The sequence below is a fragment of the Microcaecilia unicolor genome, chromosome 6, assembly GCF_901765095.1.
Source record: "Microcaecilia unicolor chromosome 6, aMicUni1.1, whole genome shotgun sequence".
In the NCBI taxonomy this organism is placed as follows: domain Eukaryota; kingdom Metazoa; phylum Chordata; class Amphibia; order Gymnophiona; family Siphonopidae; genus Microcaecilia; species Microcaecilia unicolor.
The window spans coordinates 61,376,626-61,396,708 of NC_044036.1; the positions used below are offsets into that span (position 1 = coordinate 61,376,626).

The 20,083-nt window shown below is 42.5% G+C and overlaps 1 protein-coding gene across 2 annotated transcripts in view; it reads right to left on the minus strand.

Annotated features, from left to right (window-relative positions):
• Window positions 1–20,083, minus strand: part of LOC115471882 (uricase-like) — a 134,325-nt gene that overhangs the window by 26,502 nt on the left and 87,740 nt on the right. For both annotated transcript variants that reach the window (XM_030205787.1, XM_030205788.1), the window contains exons 2-6: window positions 19,768–19,986; window positions 17,028–17,144; window positions 16,849–16,927; window positions 11,953–12,139; window positions 3,291–3,414 (exon numbers count right to left, since the gene is read on the minus strand). In XM_030205787.1, coding sequence (XP_030061647.1) covers window positions 3,291–3,414; window positions 11,953–12,139; window positions 16,849–16,927; window positions 17,028–17,144; window positions 19,768–19,986 — 726 coding nt within the window. The remainder of the gene's footprint in view (window positions 1–3,290; window positions 3,415–11,952; window positions 12,140–16,848; window positions 16,928–17,027; window positions 17,145–19,767; window positions 19,987–20,083) is intronic.

Consider the following 20,083-nt stretch of genomic DNA (forward strand, 5'->3'; position numbering starts at 1 on the left):
CATCCCATGTCCAGCAATTCTCTCTCCCCTGCCCTTCCCATGTCCAGCAATTCTCTCTCCCCTGCCCTTCCCTCCCATTATTTCCAGCGATTCTCCGCCTCTCCCCTGCCCTCCCATCGACGTGCAGCGATTTTTCCGTCCCTCCCCTGCCCTCACCTCTCCCATATCCAGCGATTCTTCGTCCTCCTTCACTGCCTGCCAGCCAGCGTCGGACGCAGAAGCGAACGGTGCAGGCAGCGATTGGCTGGCAGCGTCGTAGCTTCCCTCTGCAAGTCCCGCCTACAACTTCCTGTTTACGCATAGGCGGGACTTGCAGAGGGAAGCTACGACGCTGCCAGCCAATCGCTGCCTGCACCGTTCGCTTCTGCGTCGGACACTGGCTGGCAGGCAATGAAGGAGGACGCTGGGGGACGAAGAATCGCTGGAAATGGGAGAGGTGAGGGCAGGGGAGGGACGGAAAAATCACTGCACGTCGATGGGAGGGCAGGAGAGAGGCGGAGAATCGCTGGAAATAATGGGAGGGGAGGGGAGGAGGAGAAAAAGGTGCCGGTACGCCGTACCGTTGCGTACCGGCACAAAAAAAGCACTGATTCTATCATTTATGTGCCTAACTTTGCACTCCACCTAGACTCTTTCCAAAAATACTAGGACTAGGAGGCACGCAATGAAGCTTCTAAGTAGTAAATTTAGTAAAGTAGTAAAGTCTCGCCATGTGCACCTTTCTAAATTCCCTAGACATTCTGCATAATAAAACATGTAAACCCTTATTCATTAGATACAGGACTGGCTGTAACAAAGGCAGATCTAAGAGGCAGCACAAAGGTAACATATGGGAGGTACAATTTGATAGTGTGGGACTCATCTGGGTTCTAATCCAGTGGCCCTTCTACTGCTCAAATGCATGTGTGCTATCACTGTATTATATTGCCATTATTCTCACAAAATAGTAAGCGTTATGAATTAGGTTAAAGCAAAAATAACACATTTTGTGGAATAAAGAGCTATTCAGAGAGGAAAATTGCTGTGTAATGGAGAACAGAGAAATGTAATTGCAAATATACATTTTGGAAGTGGAAATTATCTGAAAACCCAATCAGGTTTAAATTAATACAACTAGAATCTAGTTTTCCTTCCCCAAAGGCTGATAGTGGTTTCATAGTAGATGTGGTTATCAATAGAAATCAAACAAAATAAAACATGGAAAAGAAAATAAGATTGGACATAACTTAATACATTTCTTGATTAGCTTTCGAAGGTTGCCCTTCTTCGTCAGATCGGAAATAAGCAAATGTGCTGGCTGACAGTGTATATAAGTGAAAACATTCAAGCATTACTATGACAGACTGACGGGGTGGGTCGGAGGTATGCATGGGGACATCAAAGCATATCATTGATATTCTAACAGGATGGGTGTGGATAGGTGAGGGGTGGGGTGATCAACAGAGACATACAGCTTTATGGTTTATAATGGGCTAGGAACCCCAGATCTTTGTTAAGTCCTTTCTGTTGGGTGTTAAAATATTCAATCATTCTGACTTCAAAGGTCTTACGTTCTTGTATGGTTTTAAAGTTACCTTTCAGTATTCTCACTGTGAAATCACTGGTACAGTGTCCTGGTTCTGTGAAGTGCTGTCCCACCGGGGTGGGGGCCCTACTGGCTGTATTGTTCATGTGATGTCTATGTAAATTGAATCTTGTCTTAAGCATCTGGCCTGTTTCTCCAATATAGATAGATATAGTAGATGTGGACATTTACAAAAAAAATCATCTAAGTACAAAAAAAACAACAACCCAGTCCTGCTCAAAATGTCCAAAAAATCCATCTATCTCACAGCCATAATCAAACAGGAAAAAAGTCTACATTTCCTGTTCGATTATGGCTGTGAGGTGGACTTTTTGCACTGAAAATGTCCACAATGAATAACCATTTTCCAAAGTGAAATGTCCAACTTTTGAACAACAACAACAACAAAAAAAACAGGGACATGCATGTCTGTCTAGCATCATTTTCAGGAATATGACACAGAGATGTCTTTGCAGAACATAGCAGTAGCCTAGTGGTTAGTGCAGTGGACTGTAAACCAAGGGCCACAAGTTCAAACCCCACTATAACTCTTTTTTTTTTTTAATGTGATCCCTCCAGGGCCTGAAAAATACCCTACTGTACCGGAATATACACCACTTCAATAGCCTTCAGGCTTGCAAATGTCTTATACATTTAGGTATAGCTGGTATTTTGTTGTTTCTAGAAGGCTCAGAATTATTTAAAAAAAAAAAAAAAAAAAAGGTTGTGAACCTGGGAGGTTTACACTTTGCTGTCCTAATCACTAGGCTACTTTTACCTGCTGGATGTTTTATTCAGAATGGCCATAATACCTGCAGCTGACATAGTCTGATTTTCCTTTTTAGGGGAGAGGAAGAGGGACAGCAACCACTGGGGGATTATAGAAGGGTCATGCCTGAATCCCTCCAATGGTCAGCTGCTCAATTAGAGCAACTTTTGGTAAGAACATAAGTGTTGCTATACTGGGACAGACCGAAGGTCCAGCAAGCCCAGTATCATGTTTCCAACTGCGCCAATCCAGAATACAAGTATTTGGCAAGATCCAAAACAGTAAAATAGATTTTATGCTGCTTATCCAAGAATAAGTAGTGGATTTTCCCTAGGTCCATCTTAATAATATCTTATGGACTTTTCTTTTAGGAAGTTATCCAACCCTTTTGTAAACCCTGCTAAGCTAACTGCTTTTACCACATTCTCTGGCAATGAATTCCAGAGTTTAATTACATGTTGAGTGACTGAAACAGTTCTAGATAAAAACATCCTTTTTAAGACATGGACCTTTCTTCTCATTTGAAAATCCCTGTTGAGCGTCCTACATTTGGGCCCTCCCTAGTCCTGCCCAAAACATACCCTTTGCTATTTGGATGTTTTTAACAGATGGACTTTTTAAAAGCATTTTAAGACGTCTATCTTCTTTGAAAATGATCACTTTTATGTACAGAAGTATATTTTCAGTGCAAAGAAAGCTTGCACCAGGATATTCTGAGCAGTCTGAGTTTGGGGGCAGATATCTTACTGGACAACACACAATCTTCATCCCTTCCGACCCTCCACACATACACCTCATTCGATCACTATACAACCTTGTATTTGTTAACAACTGACTGGGCAAACGCCTTAAACGGTACTATGTAAGCCACATTGAGCCTGCAAATAGGTGGGAAAATGTGGGATACAAATGCAACAAATAAATAAAAATATGCCTTCAGTATAAAGAAATACATACCTCAGGAACTCTCTTCAGGCATAGCAACTGAATATCATAGAGTGTCTTCTGAACAGATGGAGAGTATTCTCCTGTGTCATAGGGCCCAGCAAACTTCTCTAGAACACTTTCCCACACTGTTTTCCTAGAAAATATGGAACACACACAAACACACATGCATAAATTGTGGAGGAATACTGATGGTGCATCTTTTTCTGGCAAACTTTGGTAGTGGAGTACCTCCTACTGATTAATCCTATTAGCTTATCTTTCACTCATAAGTTCTGCTTAAATCTGAAGGGCATAACTGCATGAGGCCACGGGGGCCTGGCCCCCCCCCCAAAAAAAAAATGTCATCTGGGCCCCTGGTTTTGCTGCCGGGGGTCCACAACCCACGCCACTGAAGCGTTGTCCAGCACCAGTCTCCAGCACCACCGCTTTGCCTGCCCTGCTCTGTCTTTCCCTCACGTCCAGCACGCTCCTTTTAGTGAAACTGAGCATGCTTAATTTTACTAAAAGGAGCGTGCAGGGCATGAGGAGAAGACAGAGCAAGGCAGACAACGCAGCTGCGCCGGTGACCGGCACTGGACAACGCTTCAGCTAGTGGGGGTTGGGGACTCCCGCCAGCCAAGGTATTTGCTGTGACAGGGGGAGCGGCAGACCAAAATGTGCCCCTCCAACTCGGGCTTTGGCCCCCTCCCACCGTGAAGTCTACGCCCCTGATGGGTAGTCCTGGACCCTTAACTGACAATAGGGTGATTAGCCCTTACAGCCCTGTTAACAAGGCAAAAATATGCATATTCTTAACAGTTATTTCACCCTGAAACTTCTGCAGCCTCACTTCCTTAAGCACAGTCTCACTCATTATCCCAGCCAGGCTTCAGCTCAGCTACTTGCCAGATAGTTCAAAGGGTCAGTCGAAAATAAGAGCAATGCAGGCAGTTCTACTCCAAAAAAAATCCAGTCCACATTTTCCTGTAAATCAAATTCATGCATAGTACTTCACTCTCCATCAAAGTCTTTCTCCTGTTTGCTATAGGAGGAAAGACTAGTTATGGTACTTCCCTCAGCAGGGCAACATATCAAAGTGTTGCCAATCTAGTTCCTTATTTCTCACATAACAAACACAGCAAACAAACTTTACAGATCTGTGGAGTCATTTGGCCTCTCAGTCTTCATGCATTCTTCCTTAGGGGCAGGCAAAGTTCTCCTTATTAGGTGGGAAAAATCCCTCTTTGGGCTGCAGCCTCTAAACTGTCTCCCATGGGATCAAACCTCCCAAATGCTGCTCTATTTCTCAGGGAAAAACTTCCTTTTGCATGAAGCAGTTCTTAGGGCCCCTTTTACCAAGCTGCAGAAAAAGGGCGTTATGTGCTGGCGTCAGCGCGTATCAAAAACACAAGCCAATGCCAGCGCATGCCCCCTTTTTATGCAGGTTGGTAAAAGTGTAGTCCTTCTTTTCTGCAGGAAATGGCTGTGCGGCAATTAAAGCACTTGCCACATGGCCATTTCGAGGGGGAGCCCTTTCTGCCACCCACTGAGGTGGTGGTAAGAGCTCCTGTGTTACCCGGCACTACAATAATAAATACATTTATGTAGCGCCAGATATGAAGGCATGCTGGGGGTAGGAAATACCGCTGGGCTACTGTGGTAGCCCGGCATTACTTCCTGTTTTGCAAGCGGTAAGCCCACGTTGGGCTTACCGCCACTTTGTAAAAGGGGCCCCTAATGAGCTCACCTGGCTCTACCTACCTCCTCATTCTCCTCAGGTTCATCCAATAGTCTCATGACTGATGTAACCCCTCATGGTGGCCATGTTTGTTCAGTCCCTTATTGTAGTTCCCTGTTTGAGATGGGGAACTGACTATCGAACTCTGACTCAGTAAAGGTGAGATTTCCCATATCGTCTAACATTCACTTCCTGTTTTGGGAGCTAAGCTTTAGCTGCTGACCACAATATATACATGCATCTATACAAACACACACATTTAACAACTGCATGTAAAATGTATACTATCTAGCTATAAATAATTCATTATGACCTTGATTCTGCTGAATTGGAGGATAAATATCTAAACATTTCAGTCAGATTGTAAAACTGTAACAGAATCCACCCTCCCCCCCCCCCCCCCCCTTTTTGGTTCTTTTTCCTTTCCCTATTCTCTTCTATACCTTCCTCTCCCTTGCTGTGTCCTTCTCTGCTTCCCCCTCTCCCCGCCATGTACTCCTATGACCCTTCTCCTCTTCCCCCATTCTTCTCCCTTCTGCCCACTGTTTTGTCTAAGCTGAGCAGGATTCCTCCACCTACAGTCCTGCCAATGGGTGGTGCTCTTTCACTATCATGTTTTCAATAGCGAGGGACAGACAAGCTCTGCAGGACTCCAGGGAAGGAACCTACCTGTCCTTACAGTTGAAAACACAATATTAAAGCACCACCACCTACTGGCAGCAATACAGCTGGAGGACTCCCACTCAGCTTACAGGGAACAGTGCTTCTGCCGGTCCCTCATTCTCTGTCCCTCTCTCTTCCCCCCCCCTCCCCCACCACTAAACTTAAATGGTGACAGCCCTACAGAGCTTCTAAAAGTGTTGTGAGAGAGGATGAGGCCACTTTCCCTTCTTGGTTCTCTATTGCTGCTCTGACTGAGGATGGGATGAGGGCGGGTAGCAGTGTGTGCACAAGATACAAGAGAGGTCACTTCCTTTCTCACAGCTTGTTTAAAATACTGCAGTGCTTCTTTTAAAGTCCTTGGTTCCAGAGATCCTGGGAAATGTTTCAGAAATCAGCATTCAGGTTGAATGCCTGGACATGTGCATGCCAAGTGCCTCGTCTTCCCCCTCTCCTCCCCACAACAGATGTTTCTGCAGTTTTGGAGGAAACTTATTATAGAAAGTGATAATAGGGCCATTAAAGTATTTGGGGATACACCTGCATATGGATGTTAATATAATGTATACAAAAAATGTTTTGGACAAACTAAATAATATTAAGGCTTTGTGTAGTAGATGGAGAGATTTACCTATATCATTTCTGGGGCGGGTAGCGTTAACAAAGATGGTGTTACTCCCGAAAATTTTATACTCGTTACAGATGATACCACTGTGGGTTTTGCAGAAAGATGAATCATTCTATAAGAGTATTATTACCTCTTTTGTATGGGGGGCCAAGAGGGCGCGAATAGGTTACAACAAGTTGGTTAGGGATCGCGCCAAGGGGGGGGGGGGGGTAGGTTTGCCAGATTTACGCCTGTACAATGTAGCTGCTCTTATGAGATGGATCCATGAAATTCATACAGGACATTTTAAATTTGCACCTGAGGGGATTTGGGAGGATAAAGGGGCAGACATCTCAGTATTCAATAGGTTTCATTGTAGGGGTACGCACAAGATATCCGCCCTGGCGCGGCCGCTGAAAAAGGCCTAGGACTGGTGGCGCACTAGACTAGGAGGGGCAAGGGGTACATCACCGTTTGTGGAAGTTTTACGCAATCCAGAGTTCAAAGCGAGTCAAGCAGGGTCCCTATTCACGCTTTGGTCAAAGGGGGGCTGCAGATATATTGGACAAGTAATCGAAGCTGGAAAGGGCAGATGTCCAACTTTTTATGACTGTCAGCAGGCTTGGAAACTTCCTCAAAAATGTTTTTACTCATTTTTACAGTTAAGACATTATTTGGAGGCCCTGAGAGGCCGGAGTGGGAGTTGTGCTTCTTTTACGGCTTTGGACCATTGGTTTATGGCTGTACCAGGGACGCAAAACTCGCTGTCCCTGTGGTATAGGGAGGGTAGGGAACGTAAATCCTTAGGGTTTTTCAAAGTGCAGCAGGAGGAATGGAGTACACGTTTGGGGAGAGAGAGGTTTTGGAATGCGAACTGTTTAGATGCTATGAGTTGGCCTGTGGGGTTACACGAGATTCAATATAAAGTGCTGCACAATGCCTATATTACCAGAAGTAAAGGGAAGGCAATGGGTCTGTGGGACACGGACATGTGTAATAAGTGTAACATCCTTAAGGGATCCCTTGTGCATCAGTTCTTGGAGTGTAGCACCCTCCAAGAATATTGGCCTAGGGTGGTGGAAATGTTAGAAAAGGCGGTCCAGGGATCGTATGAGTGGACATATGGTATTCTGTTAATGGGTTCAGATAAAGAATTGCAAGAACAGGGTCTAGCTGATAGTGGCTGTCAATATATTCTGCTGGTCTTGTTGTTGGCCAGAAAGGTGATACTACAACACTGGACAAGCCAAAGCCCACCGCCAATCGATCAATGGTATGGACATATGCGCCAGTTGGCTGAGTAGGAGATTCGAAGAACAGAGAACCTGGCAAGTAAGACATCTAAGGAATATACCAACACTTGGAGGAGATGCTTGGAGTGCATTCCAAGTCGCCCTATCCACAGTACGTTTAGCGCTGGGTTTGTGTCAGGGCCAAGTAATTCTGTTACGTAAAGCAAGTCCTAGACGGGAAGTGGGTGGGGGGGGGGGAAGGGGGCGGGGGGAATGGGGGGATGTACCTTAGAAAATTAACGAGCAAGAGCGAACAGAACTTTATGATTGTTTAGATCTGTTTAATGAGACCACAAGGAGTGTATAACTTGTATAAATGAATAATCTGTAATGAGTAGCTAGATGTTGATAATAAGCTAATGCTATAGTTTGAATTTTACGTATGTTGGTCAAGTGTTTGTATTAATATGCTCTGCTTGTTATTAATAAAAAGATTACTCAAAAAAAAAAAAAGAAAGTGATAATGATGGGAAAAGATTATGTCAATCACGTTAACCCATAGGTAAGAGCAGAAACAGGGCTTGTAAGTCATATAAACGCTGAGACTACCTTGGTGCACAGCGTCCCTCAGGCACTATATTTGAACCTAATGTACATTTTTCAGATATCTCTGTGTATGACAAGTTTGTGAGAATGAAGGATTCAAAAAATAATCCCAACAATAACAAAGCAACCTTACGGTCCATTTTTCTGAGACTCCACCCAGTAAACATTACTTCCCATTCTGTACACCAATAAAACTCTGACCCCTAATATTTTCCTTTGATAATGTTTTCTTTATTGTGTATTGTGTATTGATATTGATCAAGGGTGAAAAAACTATGGGAAAAGGGAAATAGGACTTGATAATACCGCCTTTCTGAGATTTTTGCAACTACATTCAAAGCGGTTTACATATATTCAGGTACTTATTTTGTACCTGGGGCAATGGAGGGTTAAGTGACTTGCCCACAGTCACAAGGAGCTGCACTAACCACTAGGCTACTAATATTCAACCAGCATCTAACTTGGGGACCCTTTTACTAAAGGGTTGGTGCGCACAGCAACAGACTTACTGTATGCCAATCCGGAACTATCGCCGGGCTACTGCAGGAGCCCGGTGGTAGTTCCCACCCCCAGTGCATGCCATTTCCGGCGCTACAAAAATATTTTCTATTTGTAATTGGTGCTACCTGGTTACTTCCAGGTTAGCGCGGGAGCTCTTACTGCCACCTCAGTGGGTGATTGGTAAGTGCTCCCCTTGAAATGGCCACGCAGCAACTGGTTTACCGCACAGCCATTTCTTTTCTAGAAACAAAAGACATACTTTTACCTGCTATGGTAAAAGGGGGTGTCAGCGCACGTCAAAAACACATGCTGACACATGGCGTAGGCCTCCCTTAATCTGTATAGGTAGTGCATTTTCTTATCTTGATAACTTTTCCAGAAAGCGCAGGGATAGGCAACTCTGGTCCTTGAGTCAGGGCCAGCGTTAGGGGGTAGCAAACAGGGCAGTCTGCTACCCATGTCACAGGGGGCCCCAAGCCTGCCTGAAGCTGAAGGAGGCATAGCTTGCAGGTGGGCCCCCTTCCCAGTTTCTGCCCTGGGCCCCTGCTTAACACCAGCCCTGCTTTGAGTGCCACAGGTAAGTCAGGTTTTCAGGATATTCACAATAAAAAGCATGAGATAGATTTGCACACACTGGAGGGAGGTAGTGCATTCAAATTTATCTCACACGTATTCATTTCTGAAAAATGAGCTATCTGTGGCACTCAAGGACCAGAGTTGTCTATCCCTGAGATAAGTATTGCCACTCATGTTTAATGTTGAAAGGTGGTTTATGAAGTGCTTTTAAAATTTTATAATCAAAGTGGTTCACAAATCTGACAGATGTTTAGAGACACATTCACTCTACCTCTAAGCCAGGCCATAATTATATGTAATATGTTTGCGAGTGAATATGCGTATCTCCTATTTTTTTTTATTAGAATTTCAAGATTTTAACAACAAAATCACTATAACAAAGATAATATAACCAAATCATCAAAAGCAATATCACATATCGAAATTGCTAAAGAAAATAGGTATCTTAGCCCACATCTAGAGGGACATGTGTACTATATTCAAGAAAAAAATGTAAACAAATTAAAAAACCTCTAAATCTAACTAGATCAGATTCTCTAACCTAAATTATTCGAGGAGTATTGATTTAAGGACTAAAGCCCCCAGAACAGTAACTAATACAATGACATTTTATTTCCTACCGCCAAGAAAATTTTCTAATTGGGATCAAAAAAGACATGATCTTTCCCCTCCCAGCTGACCAAACATTTACATGGGTACCAAAAAAAAAAAAAAAAAAGTGGCTTCCTTGGCAAGAACACGAGTTTTCAAATCTAGTAATTGTTTTCTCCGCAGCCACATCAAGGAAGATCTGAATTTTTTTGTCCTCAAAATAACACATCTTTATTTCTAAAGTAAGTTTTTAAAACCAAAATGTTTTGCTTCTCAGATGTAAATGTGACATGAAGAGTGACTCATGTATTTATCACATCATTAGAACCAGTGGCGTAGCTATGTGGGGCCAAGGGGGCCTGGGCCCCCGTAGATTTGGCCCTGGACCCCCCTGCCGATGACCCTCTCTACCTCCCCTCCCGCCGCCACCGTCGTCTACCTTTGCAGGACGTCAGACTCACAGAAACAGAACAAAGCCTTGCAGATCAGCCAGCGGCCACGTTGCTGGCTAATCTGCAAGGCTTTGTTCTGTTTCTGTGAGTCTGACATCCTACATGTACAACGTGCAGGACGTCAGACTCACAGAAATAACGAAGCCCTGTGCCGGAAGAGGAGGACCTCGGCTGGTGGGGGTTGGGGTCCCCCGCCATCAAAGGTAGGTGACGGCGGCGGGGGAGGGTTGGTGGTGGGAGAGGGGGGGTCGAGAGGGTCAATGACAGGGGGGGGTCAAAGTTGTTGGTGGTAGTGGCAGCGGGGGGGGGTCGGTGGCACCGGGGGGGGGGGGCTAAAATGAGCCCCCTCACCTCGGGCTCTGGACCCCCTCCCGCCAAAGTCTACGCCCCTTAGAACTCTCTAGGAAATTATTTTCATGTAATGTGTATTTCTTATTTCATAGACACTACCATTATTGTACATAATACCTGAAGCGGGCGTGCACCAAAAAGTGACCATGTTGGTTTTTATGTCATTCAGTTTGGACCTTAGATCTTATTTTCTTTGCTGGCATTGGATTGTATGGGGCCATTTATTGATTTAAATTGATCAATACTATCCATATAAGATTTGAAAGTATACAGGTAAAGGAGTTATGTATTGGTCACCTAGTGGCCAACATAAAACTCCCTTTGAAAATCAGCCCAGACATTATAGTGTAGCTTAAAGTAAAACAATTATTCTTACCATGATATAATTAGGGATTGCTCTTTCCAGAACAGTGGCTAAAAAGCAGAATTGCCAAGTTACTCCATCCCAGGTGGGAGATTTTTTTGTCCAGTTCTGTTTTTGAACTTACATCCCAAAGCAATGTGCCATTTGTAACCCCTGATTCTACCCATTGAAATCAGTGCTGCATGTCTCATAGTGTATCAGGATAAGGATGTCAGAAATTCAGAACTGGCCTAAAATTCCCTCCTGGAACTGGGTAACTGGCAGCTCTGAAAGAGAAAGGAACTGACTTGTATTTTGCACCTTCCTTTCTAGTAATGCAGATTAAATATATTAGAATAAAATGCCAATCAGTGTGATGATAACATTATCATCTTATGTTTTATAATTTGGGTGCATTTTTTAATTTGAGTTTTGTATGCTTTTATTGTGGTTGTATTACATATTGGGCCCTATGAGATGATGTGATTTGTAAATGGAACTAAGTAAATAAATGCATTGTGTTAAAATGTTCTTGACTTACATACAGTGGTTCTCAACCCAGTCCTTGGGGCACATCTGGCCTGTTGGGTTTTCAGGATATCCACAATGAATATGCATGAGAGAAATTTGCATACTAAGGAGGTAGTGTATGCAAATCTATCTCATGCATATTCATTATGGCTAGCCTGAAAGCCTGACTGGTTGGATGTGCCTTGAGGGTTGAGAAGCACTGACTTAGAATAACGCTAGATAGTCAAAGCAATTATTGTATTCAGCACAAAACAGAATTTTTAAATGGTGGTGGGTAAGGCTAAGCTAACAGTTTTCCAGCATTATGTTCTGCTTCAATAACTGGGACCCCTTCCAATCCAGTTTCCATAATGGTCACTCTATGTTTTAGCAAACATGCTAGGGCCTAGCTCATGATTCTTGTGCCTGTCAAACTGCTTATAGCATACATACTGAGCTTTGATGTATAGACCTTTAAGATGACTCCGTAAGAAGAATACGAGTCAGAATATTGAATGTACGCACCATGCAGCGTCAAAATTTATGCCTCGTGAATGGCTGTATGTCCACTTGCAGTTTACAATCGTAGAAAAGCAACGGTCTTTCACCTCAGGAAGTGTGGTGAAGCGGTCTTTAATGAAACCTTCAAACCCAGACTGTGTTGTCTTCAGGACCTTCAAGTCTTTAATTCCAGAACGAATGAGAGGAGGCTCTGTGTACAAAAAACAGTATGATGAGTATCTGCTCTATTAATCCATATATGCCAAGCACAGCCCTACCAATGCCTCCTTGCAATATGTATTTATTTAAACATTATCCCCTGGATTCTATAGAAGGCACGGTGAGTTGCACGTGTTAAATTGGGTGCGAGTCCAATTTATGTGCACACCTTAATTGACTAATGAACCAAATTAGTGATGATAATTGGTTGATAACCAATTAACAGCACTAATTGGCAATAACTGGAATTTATGTGTGCTTCTTGTTAGGCATATTCTAGAAAGAGGTGTGTGTAAATTCTCACATGTGTGAAAGGGGGGTGTGGTAATTGAAGGAGTGTAGGCATGTCAGTGGTGTTCCTCAAATTTGCGTGCGTTGTTATAGTATTCGGGGAAACTCACCTACATATAGGCACGGGTATTTACATCAGGTTTTCAGTAGCATAAATGGCCCCGCACCTAAATGTAGGCACATTCCACGGTCATATGCGCTATTATACAAATTGTGTCTAACTTTAGGCATGGTTTATAGAATAGCGCTACATGCTTTTTTTTGGACACTTCTATATTTTAGACATCATTTACAGAATCTGGCCCTCTATGACTTGCCAATCACCACAGTTCTAGGTAAGGTATAGTAGACATATATAATAGCATGAAATGCATGACTCAAATAAAAAAAACATGCCATAATATGCATCAAGCGTTCAGTTTTAGTCATCAAAACTAATTCTACTCAGTGTTTCATTGTATTTAGTGCCAGAGAATCCAGAAGTTAGGTGGAAGCCTATTATGTTATATCTATGGCTCCTGATTTTAGGCTTTTTTTTTTTTACCCATTGCTTTCCCACTCATGGCAGGCTCAATGCGGCTTAGGTACTTATTTGTACCTGGGGCAATGGAGGGTTAAGTGACTTGCCCAGAGTCACAAGGAGCTGCCTGTGCCTGCAGTGGGAATTGAACCCAGTTCCCCAGGACCAAAGTCCACCACTCTAACCACTAGGCCACTCCTCTACTGATAAAACATCCTTGATGCAAAAAAATTAATAGGCCCTTTTATTAAGCTGCGGTAAAAGGGGGCCCTGTGCTAGGTGCGGCGGCCGTTTTTGCCGTACACCAGGGTCCATTTCACCACAGCTAGTGAAAAGGGTGAAAAATGAAAGGGCCGTGCAGTAAGTTTGCACATGCTGTGCAGCTGTTTTGGGAGAGAGAACTTACTGCCACCCATTGAGGTGGTGTAAAGGCTCCCACGCTAACCCAGCGGTAATTGGGCAGAGCACGATGCTGCCCGATTACTGCTGGGTAACCCCCTGTGGAAATATTTTTTAAGTATTTCTGCTAGTGCTGGAAAGGACGTATGCTAGGGGTGGAACTGCCAGCGACAGTTCTGGGTTGCTGCGTAGCAACCCTTTAGTGAAGGGGCCTCTAAAGTAGGTGTTTGAGGCCAGTTTCAGTAAATGGCGCCCAGAGGTAGGTGCCATTAAGGTCCATGCTAAGTGCCATGAGGACTTATGGCTGCTGAAACCTGATGTAAATGCTGACACGCAACTAATGGCAGTTGAGCACATAAATCACCTAAGACTGTTAACCTCGTTCAACAATTGTTAACCCCACTCGTTACCTTGTAACTGCCCCTTTGTTCCATGTAAGCCACATTCAACCTACCAATAGGTGGGAAAATGCAGGATACAAATGAAATAAATGACCCTATATTATAACACTGCCTAAATTTTAGGAATGCAGCTAACCTGCCCATGCCCTTCCCTGGCCACATCCCCTTTTGAGTTGCACACAAGACAGTTTAGGCACCCAGTGTTATAGAATAGCAGATAGTTCTAATTAGTGCCAATTTGCATCAATAATTGATTGTTAACAGCTCATTAACTAATTCGTTTGGGTGCAGATCTGGGATCCGTGCCCAAATATGGACAACCTTTATAGAATGCTGGGATTACTGGATCAACACCAACTAACCACCACGTCCCCTAATACTCTTACACCCCTCCCCTGGCTTGCGTTGTATCCTACACTCAGTTTTTGTGTCTTTTCTGCACTGATAATTCCTAAGTGATGCAAAAGAACATAATTGATTCCACCGGAAAACACTGATAAACCCTGATTATTTGTACTAGAATGCCTAATTAGCTGGAAAAGAAACATCTACATCTGTAATTTATAAACACCTAAAAATAGAAGCCCTAATTGTAGTTTGGAGCCAGCCAAGTGGTTCAGTGACAAGTTCTGTTCACTGCCATGTACAGAACCGGGGTTTGATTCCTTAATGCTGTGAAGGAGGTTGATGGTGGTCCCAGTTATTGCTCAATTGCAACACCTAGGGGTCTTTTAACTAAGCTGCGGTATAAGGTGGCCTTACCGCACCCTTACATAGGTTTTTCCCACGCTCTAAGGCCATTTTTTTGCTGCAGCAGTAAAATGGCTAACTTTCCATTTTCAGCGCAACAAACAGCAGACACCCAAGTTCAACATGTAGATACAAACAACACAAGAATACTAGACCTGACATAGCCACATATCTCTGGAGGACTTGTTGAATGGCCATTTGACCCTGGTTGTTACTTCTAGAGAGAAGCGTGTTATTGACTCCTCCTAGTCTTGCCTCTGATGCAGCCGATTGGGCACAAATGACCAAGTCAGGCATAATATTCTTTTGGTGTTATTAAAGTCCTTGTATCTACATTTTGGACTTGGGTGTTTGCTGTTTGTTTTGCTGTGCTTGCGTTGCACATTCCTTGCCTCTGTTTGATCCCCAGTTTTCCATTTTTCCTATTAATGGCCATGTGCTAATGTTGCCATTTTAAGTTGTAGTAAGTGTACCCTAGCTGTCACCACAGCTTAGTAAAAAGGACCCCCTAGTAATCAGATTTAGAGTTCTTGTTAATTGTATTCCAGATGGAGCCACAATTTGTGGTCCTGTCTGAGACTTCTCTGCAACAGCTGGGCTGAATTGGAAAGGAAATGTAGCTAATCTCCTGTGGGTCCTGGTTAAGTAGCTTATAAAATACCTTTATAGCTATATCTGAAAATCAGGAATGCTCAAGTTTTTTCAACAGTAGGCAACATGATCAGAAATCTATTTGTATTTAGACTTCACGAATACTTTTGTATATTATAGCATAATTTATTTTCCTCAAAATGTGTGAATTTCTTCCGAAATATTGATTTCATATCCATCACATAGCTCTGCAATGCTTCAAAATCATTGGTATTAGCTAACTGGATTTATTTTTAAATTAAAAATCTCAAGTGGGCCCCATGTTGGACAGCCCTGATATTGAGAGAAAAGATCAGCAAAGAATATTACAAGAGTATAAACTTTATCTTGAAAAGTGCATTAACATGATGGAATAAGATAAAAGCCATTAATCAGCAGGCAAATCCTTTACTCTCATTCAGCTTTGGCATTGTAGACTGGCCTTAACTGGATATGTGAACAAGAAAACTCCTCCATGCCCACAAGTTCGTTCATAAGAATCATGGAGTGGAGGAGTGGCCTAGTGCCTAGGGTACCAGTCTTGCAATCCAGAGGTGGCCAGTTCAAATCCCACTGCTGCTCCTTGTGATCTTGGACAAGTCACTTAACCCTCCATTGCCTCTGGTACAAACTTAGATTGTGAGCCCTCCTAGGACAGAGAAATATCTACTGTACTTGAATGTAACTCACCTTGACTTACTACCGAAAAAAGGTTTGAGCAAAATGGAAATTAAAAAAAAAAACATATGCCAAAATTATATTCCTCAAGCCAAAGGAGGAATGGGCCCTATACATATAAAGCTTTATACATATAAAGCTATTATCATAGTCCTCCAGGCCTACTTAATTTCAACAGATCCAAATATGTGAAAAATATTGACGTATGAAGGTAAATGTCTAGAATGTGCTGCTATCATTAAACTTATATAAGCATTTTGATGAGTAGAAAGAATGTGTGAGAATCCAACAGTACATTCAATGAAAGAAACAGCTACATTTGTGAAACAAAGAGAAAACAGTTTTTAAAGAACTAGGGGCCCCTTTTACCAAGCTGCGGCAAAAGGGGGCCTGTGCTGGCGTCGGCGTGTGTTTTTGATATGCGCCGAGGCCCCTTTTTACCACAGCGGGTAAAAAAAGGTAGGTCTTTCTTTTCTGCAGGAAATGGCCATGCAACAAGTGAAGCACTTGCTGTGCGGCCATTTCAGTGGGAAGCCCTTACCTATTGAGGTGGCATGCACATCTGAACGCACGGAATTCTATAAGGCACAGTGCCTAACTTCCGTGGCGCATATCTCAAAAGAGGGCAGGCCAGGGGATGAGTTGGGGGCATTCAAGTTGTGCATAGAATTTGAGAATACTGCCTAACTGCACCTAACCTGTGCACCGACACCCATTCTTTTTACCTGCAGATCTGCAATCTCATTTTCATAGGCCTGGCTTGGTAGGGTTTATGGGTTCAACAATTAACTGCAGTTTGCAGGTATAAACCCTCCACTGAAAAGTAGAAATGGACTCTTCACACCAGTTTTGCTAGGATAACCCTGGCAACACCCATTTTCCCCACAGTAGGTGGGGGAGTGATTTTGCAAAGAATCCCGTTCAAAATGGTCCCTTATCCTTTCCAGCGCACCAAAAAGCCACCCGCCTGCTTCCCGTCAAATGAGATTTTATGGGCAGTGATCATGGATAAATTGAGAATGCTTTTTTCACCTCCTCGATTTTGTTCCACTTCACAGAAGCGCATTCCATCAGGAGAGTAGATAAATGCATGGACGTGTCCTACACCGTTCTGCAAACACAATAAAACAGGCCTAAATGAAGTGTGATTGTATGTATGAGGTTGGTAGCTTCTAAGAACTAATGAAGTTTTCATGACAGCTTCAACATACCTTCTCTAGATGCTTCCATGGTGCCTCCGTAATAAAAACTTTGACTCCAGTTACATGGTTAAATGATGACAGAAAGTGTTCACAGATATCCATGGCAAATCCTTCAACAGTATGTATCTATTAAAACAATTTAAAAAATAGTAACTAGTGACTCAGGAAAAAGTATAAATACAGATGTGTAGCTGTTATTTGTGTGGGTGCATTTTCCATGAAAACTTGTGTACAAGTTTTGGAACTGTAAACGTGCACTCTGCCCAGTGCCATCCTTGGAAACACCTCCTCGGTTTGTCCTTACACTGAAGTGTGTACATGAACATGGAAATGTGCTGGACAATTTTTTAAAATCCATTTCTATGCATTAACATTGTTTCACCTGTGAGGACTTGTAGGGATAGAGTCCCGATGATGGAGGGAATTTGCACTGGACAGAACTACCTTGCAGTTTGCTTGCTTCTCTGGATGAATGTCGTCTGTCTGTCCTATCCCTTATAGAGTTCCTTTCTGCCGGTTTAAATCTGATTGTAAATCGCCTTGATTTGCTTTGTAACTAAAGGCGATTTTATCAAATGTCAATAAACTATAAACCATAATGCCTTTGAATATTGCCATCAACACAACAGTTTCTTACCTATTTCTGTTAAGATATTGAGCTGAAGTTCAATCATCACACACCCTCTGTTCAGTTCAAAATTATTCAGAAGTTGCATAAGAAGCAGTAATACCTATCCTGTATCACATTCTTTCAGTTTCTCTAATCCTTTCTTCAGCTGTTCTGCATTTGCCTGGTCTCCAGGGGGACCAGTTGCAATTCTCAATTACATCACATAGAATGAGATCTCATTGCTTTACATGAACAAATTATTATATCATTTGACAGTTTTGCTTCTGGGAAGTAATCTGATACAATATGCCTCATGTAATTTGTGACGGTTTTACAAAGCAAGTTGCTTCCAGTGCTTCACAGAAATAGAAAGGTCAATTTCCAGTCCCACACCCCCTTCCCTCACTTTTAAAGGAAAAACTCTGCAGGTGCTAAATTTATTTATTTGGATTTTGCTCACACCTTTTTCAGTAGTAGCTCAAGGTGAGTTACATTCAGGTACACTGGATATTTCTCTGTCCCAGGAGGGCTCACAATTGCCCCCAGGAAGTATGTACAGGGAGTTAAAAATAAACTTCCCACACATACTCTGCTGGGACAGCCCCAGCAACCACCCCCAGTGCCACTTCACTGCATTTGAGCAGGGCCAGATTTGAAAGAGGTTTCTCCAGAGGGGACCACCTGTTTATCTATAGAAAATCCTTCTGATAATTACCCGCAAAACGTTTAGGATACATTTTAATCAGAGGATTTTGAGAAAACTGCAAATATCACATAAATAGTGGCTTGAGAATCTGAGTGCTATAATCTATTGGGTTTGGAGGACAATCTCTCTCTCTTTATATAGATATATCTACTTATATCTATAAATACACTCATATATACATCTCTATCTGTATATTTGTATGTGTAGTTATTGTTTAGAGTATTCAATACCCGCCGGATTCTATATACGACAACAAAATTTGTGGAAACAACAGCTGTACCCTCAGTACACTACCTACTACTACCCCCAGTATCTCCAGGCTCCAGGCTAAGGGATTGATGGAAACTTAGCACTGTGGTTATATAAGGCAGCTCCTGAAGAAGCATAAAGTGAAATGGAGCATCTCCATAGAGCATTGCCAGCACAGTAAATACAGATATTGTTGAGCTAAGCCAAGTTATCCCACTTGCATATGTATGAAGAGAGAACTGATATATATTAATAAACTGGTGTGTGTGTGTGTATAATATATATATATATATATATATACATACATACATACACACAGAGCCAAGGGAAGGAAGGAGGAGGTTTTTGACTGATGATGGTAATCAAATATATGCCCAGCAGGGAAATGGAATGGGACTTGATATAACCGCCTTTCTGTGGTTTTTGCAATTTCATGCAAAGCGGTTTACATAGTATATACAGGTACTTATTTGTACCTGGGGCAATGGAGGGTTAAGTGACTAACCCAGAGTCACAAGAAGCTGGAGTGGGAAACGAACCCAGTTCTCCAGGATCAAAAGTCCACTGCACTAGCCACTAGGCTACCCCTCCATAGGAAATACTGAAGTCTTTTCCTCCATATTCATAATGACACAAATTTAAGACTTATAATTGGTTGCTTTGGTGTGGGGTATAAGTCTATTAGCCTTTATAGGTTTTAGTATGAAACTAAACATGCCCAAAGCAACCCACACATGGCCAGTCACGTGAGTTGGATTCACTGGGCTGTGCTCTACTTGGACTTTAATCTCAAATTCCTGAAGATCAGTTGGCTGTAACTCAACTTATACACTGTTGCAATGCTAGTGGTCAATAGATCATGCTTTAGAACAGTGCAGTTATATTTTAATCAGAATTATCAACTGCCCCCCCCCCCCCATAAAAATACCAGGAACCTGACAAGTTTGACAAGGTCAAGAAGTAAAGAAATACACCACTGCTTCTTCAAATACAACTTAATTCTGCTAAAAGCACCCCTTGTTTTCTATTGGTACTCAAATAATGAAGCAGTCACCAAATTCTTGACAAGATATTTAAATTTTAACCTCTAATGCATTAAAAAGGGGTTGTTTTTATTACATTGAAAGCAGGAATGACTGATATGTAAATGAGTGCAGCACAAATGTAAAAGTGGGAAAAATTACCCCTTTCAGTTTAGCCAAGGCATAGACAGTGTTCTTTATGGTATCAGTTGGGATAATATCCGAGTTGTCGCCATACAAATAATCTTTCTTGGATTTTAATGTGAGCTGTACAGTGACTTCCAGTTCCTTGATAGAATGCCATTTCCTGTTCCTCTTAATGTGCAGGACCTTAACGACGTTCTTCCCATATCCAGTCTGCACAAATTCTGCATCCCCATCCTGCAATAGCAACATATTAATGAACATTAATCCCCAGTCTCTGCTTTAGGGTTTTCATTTGATGTCTGAGACCAGGGTTGGTGCAAGGATATTACAT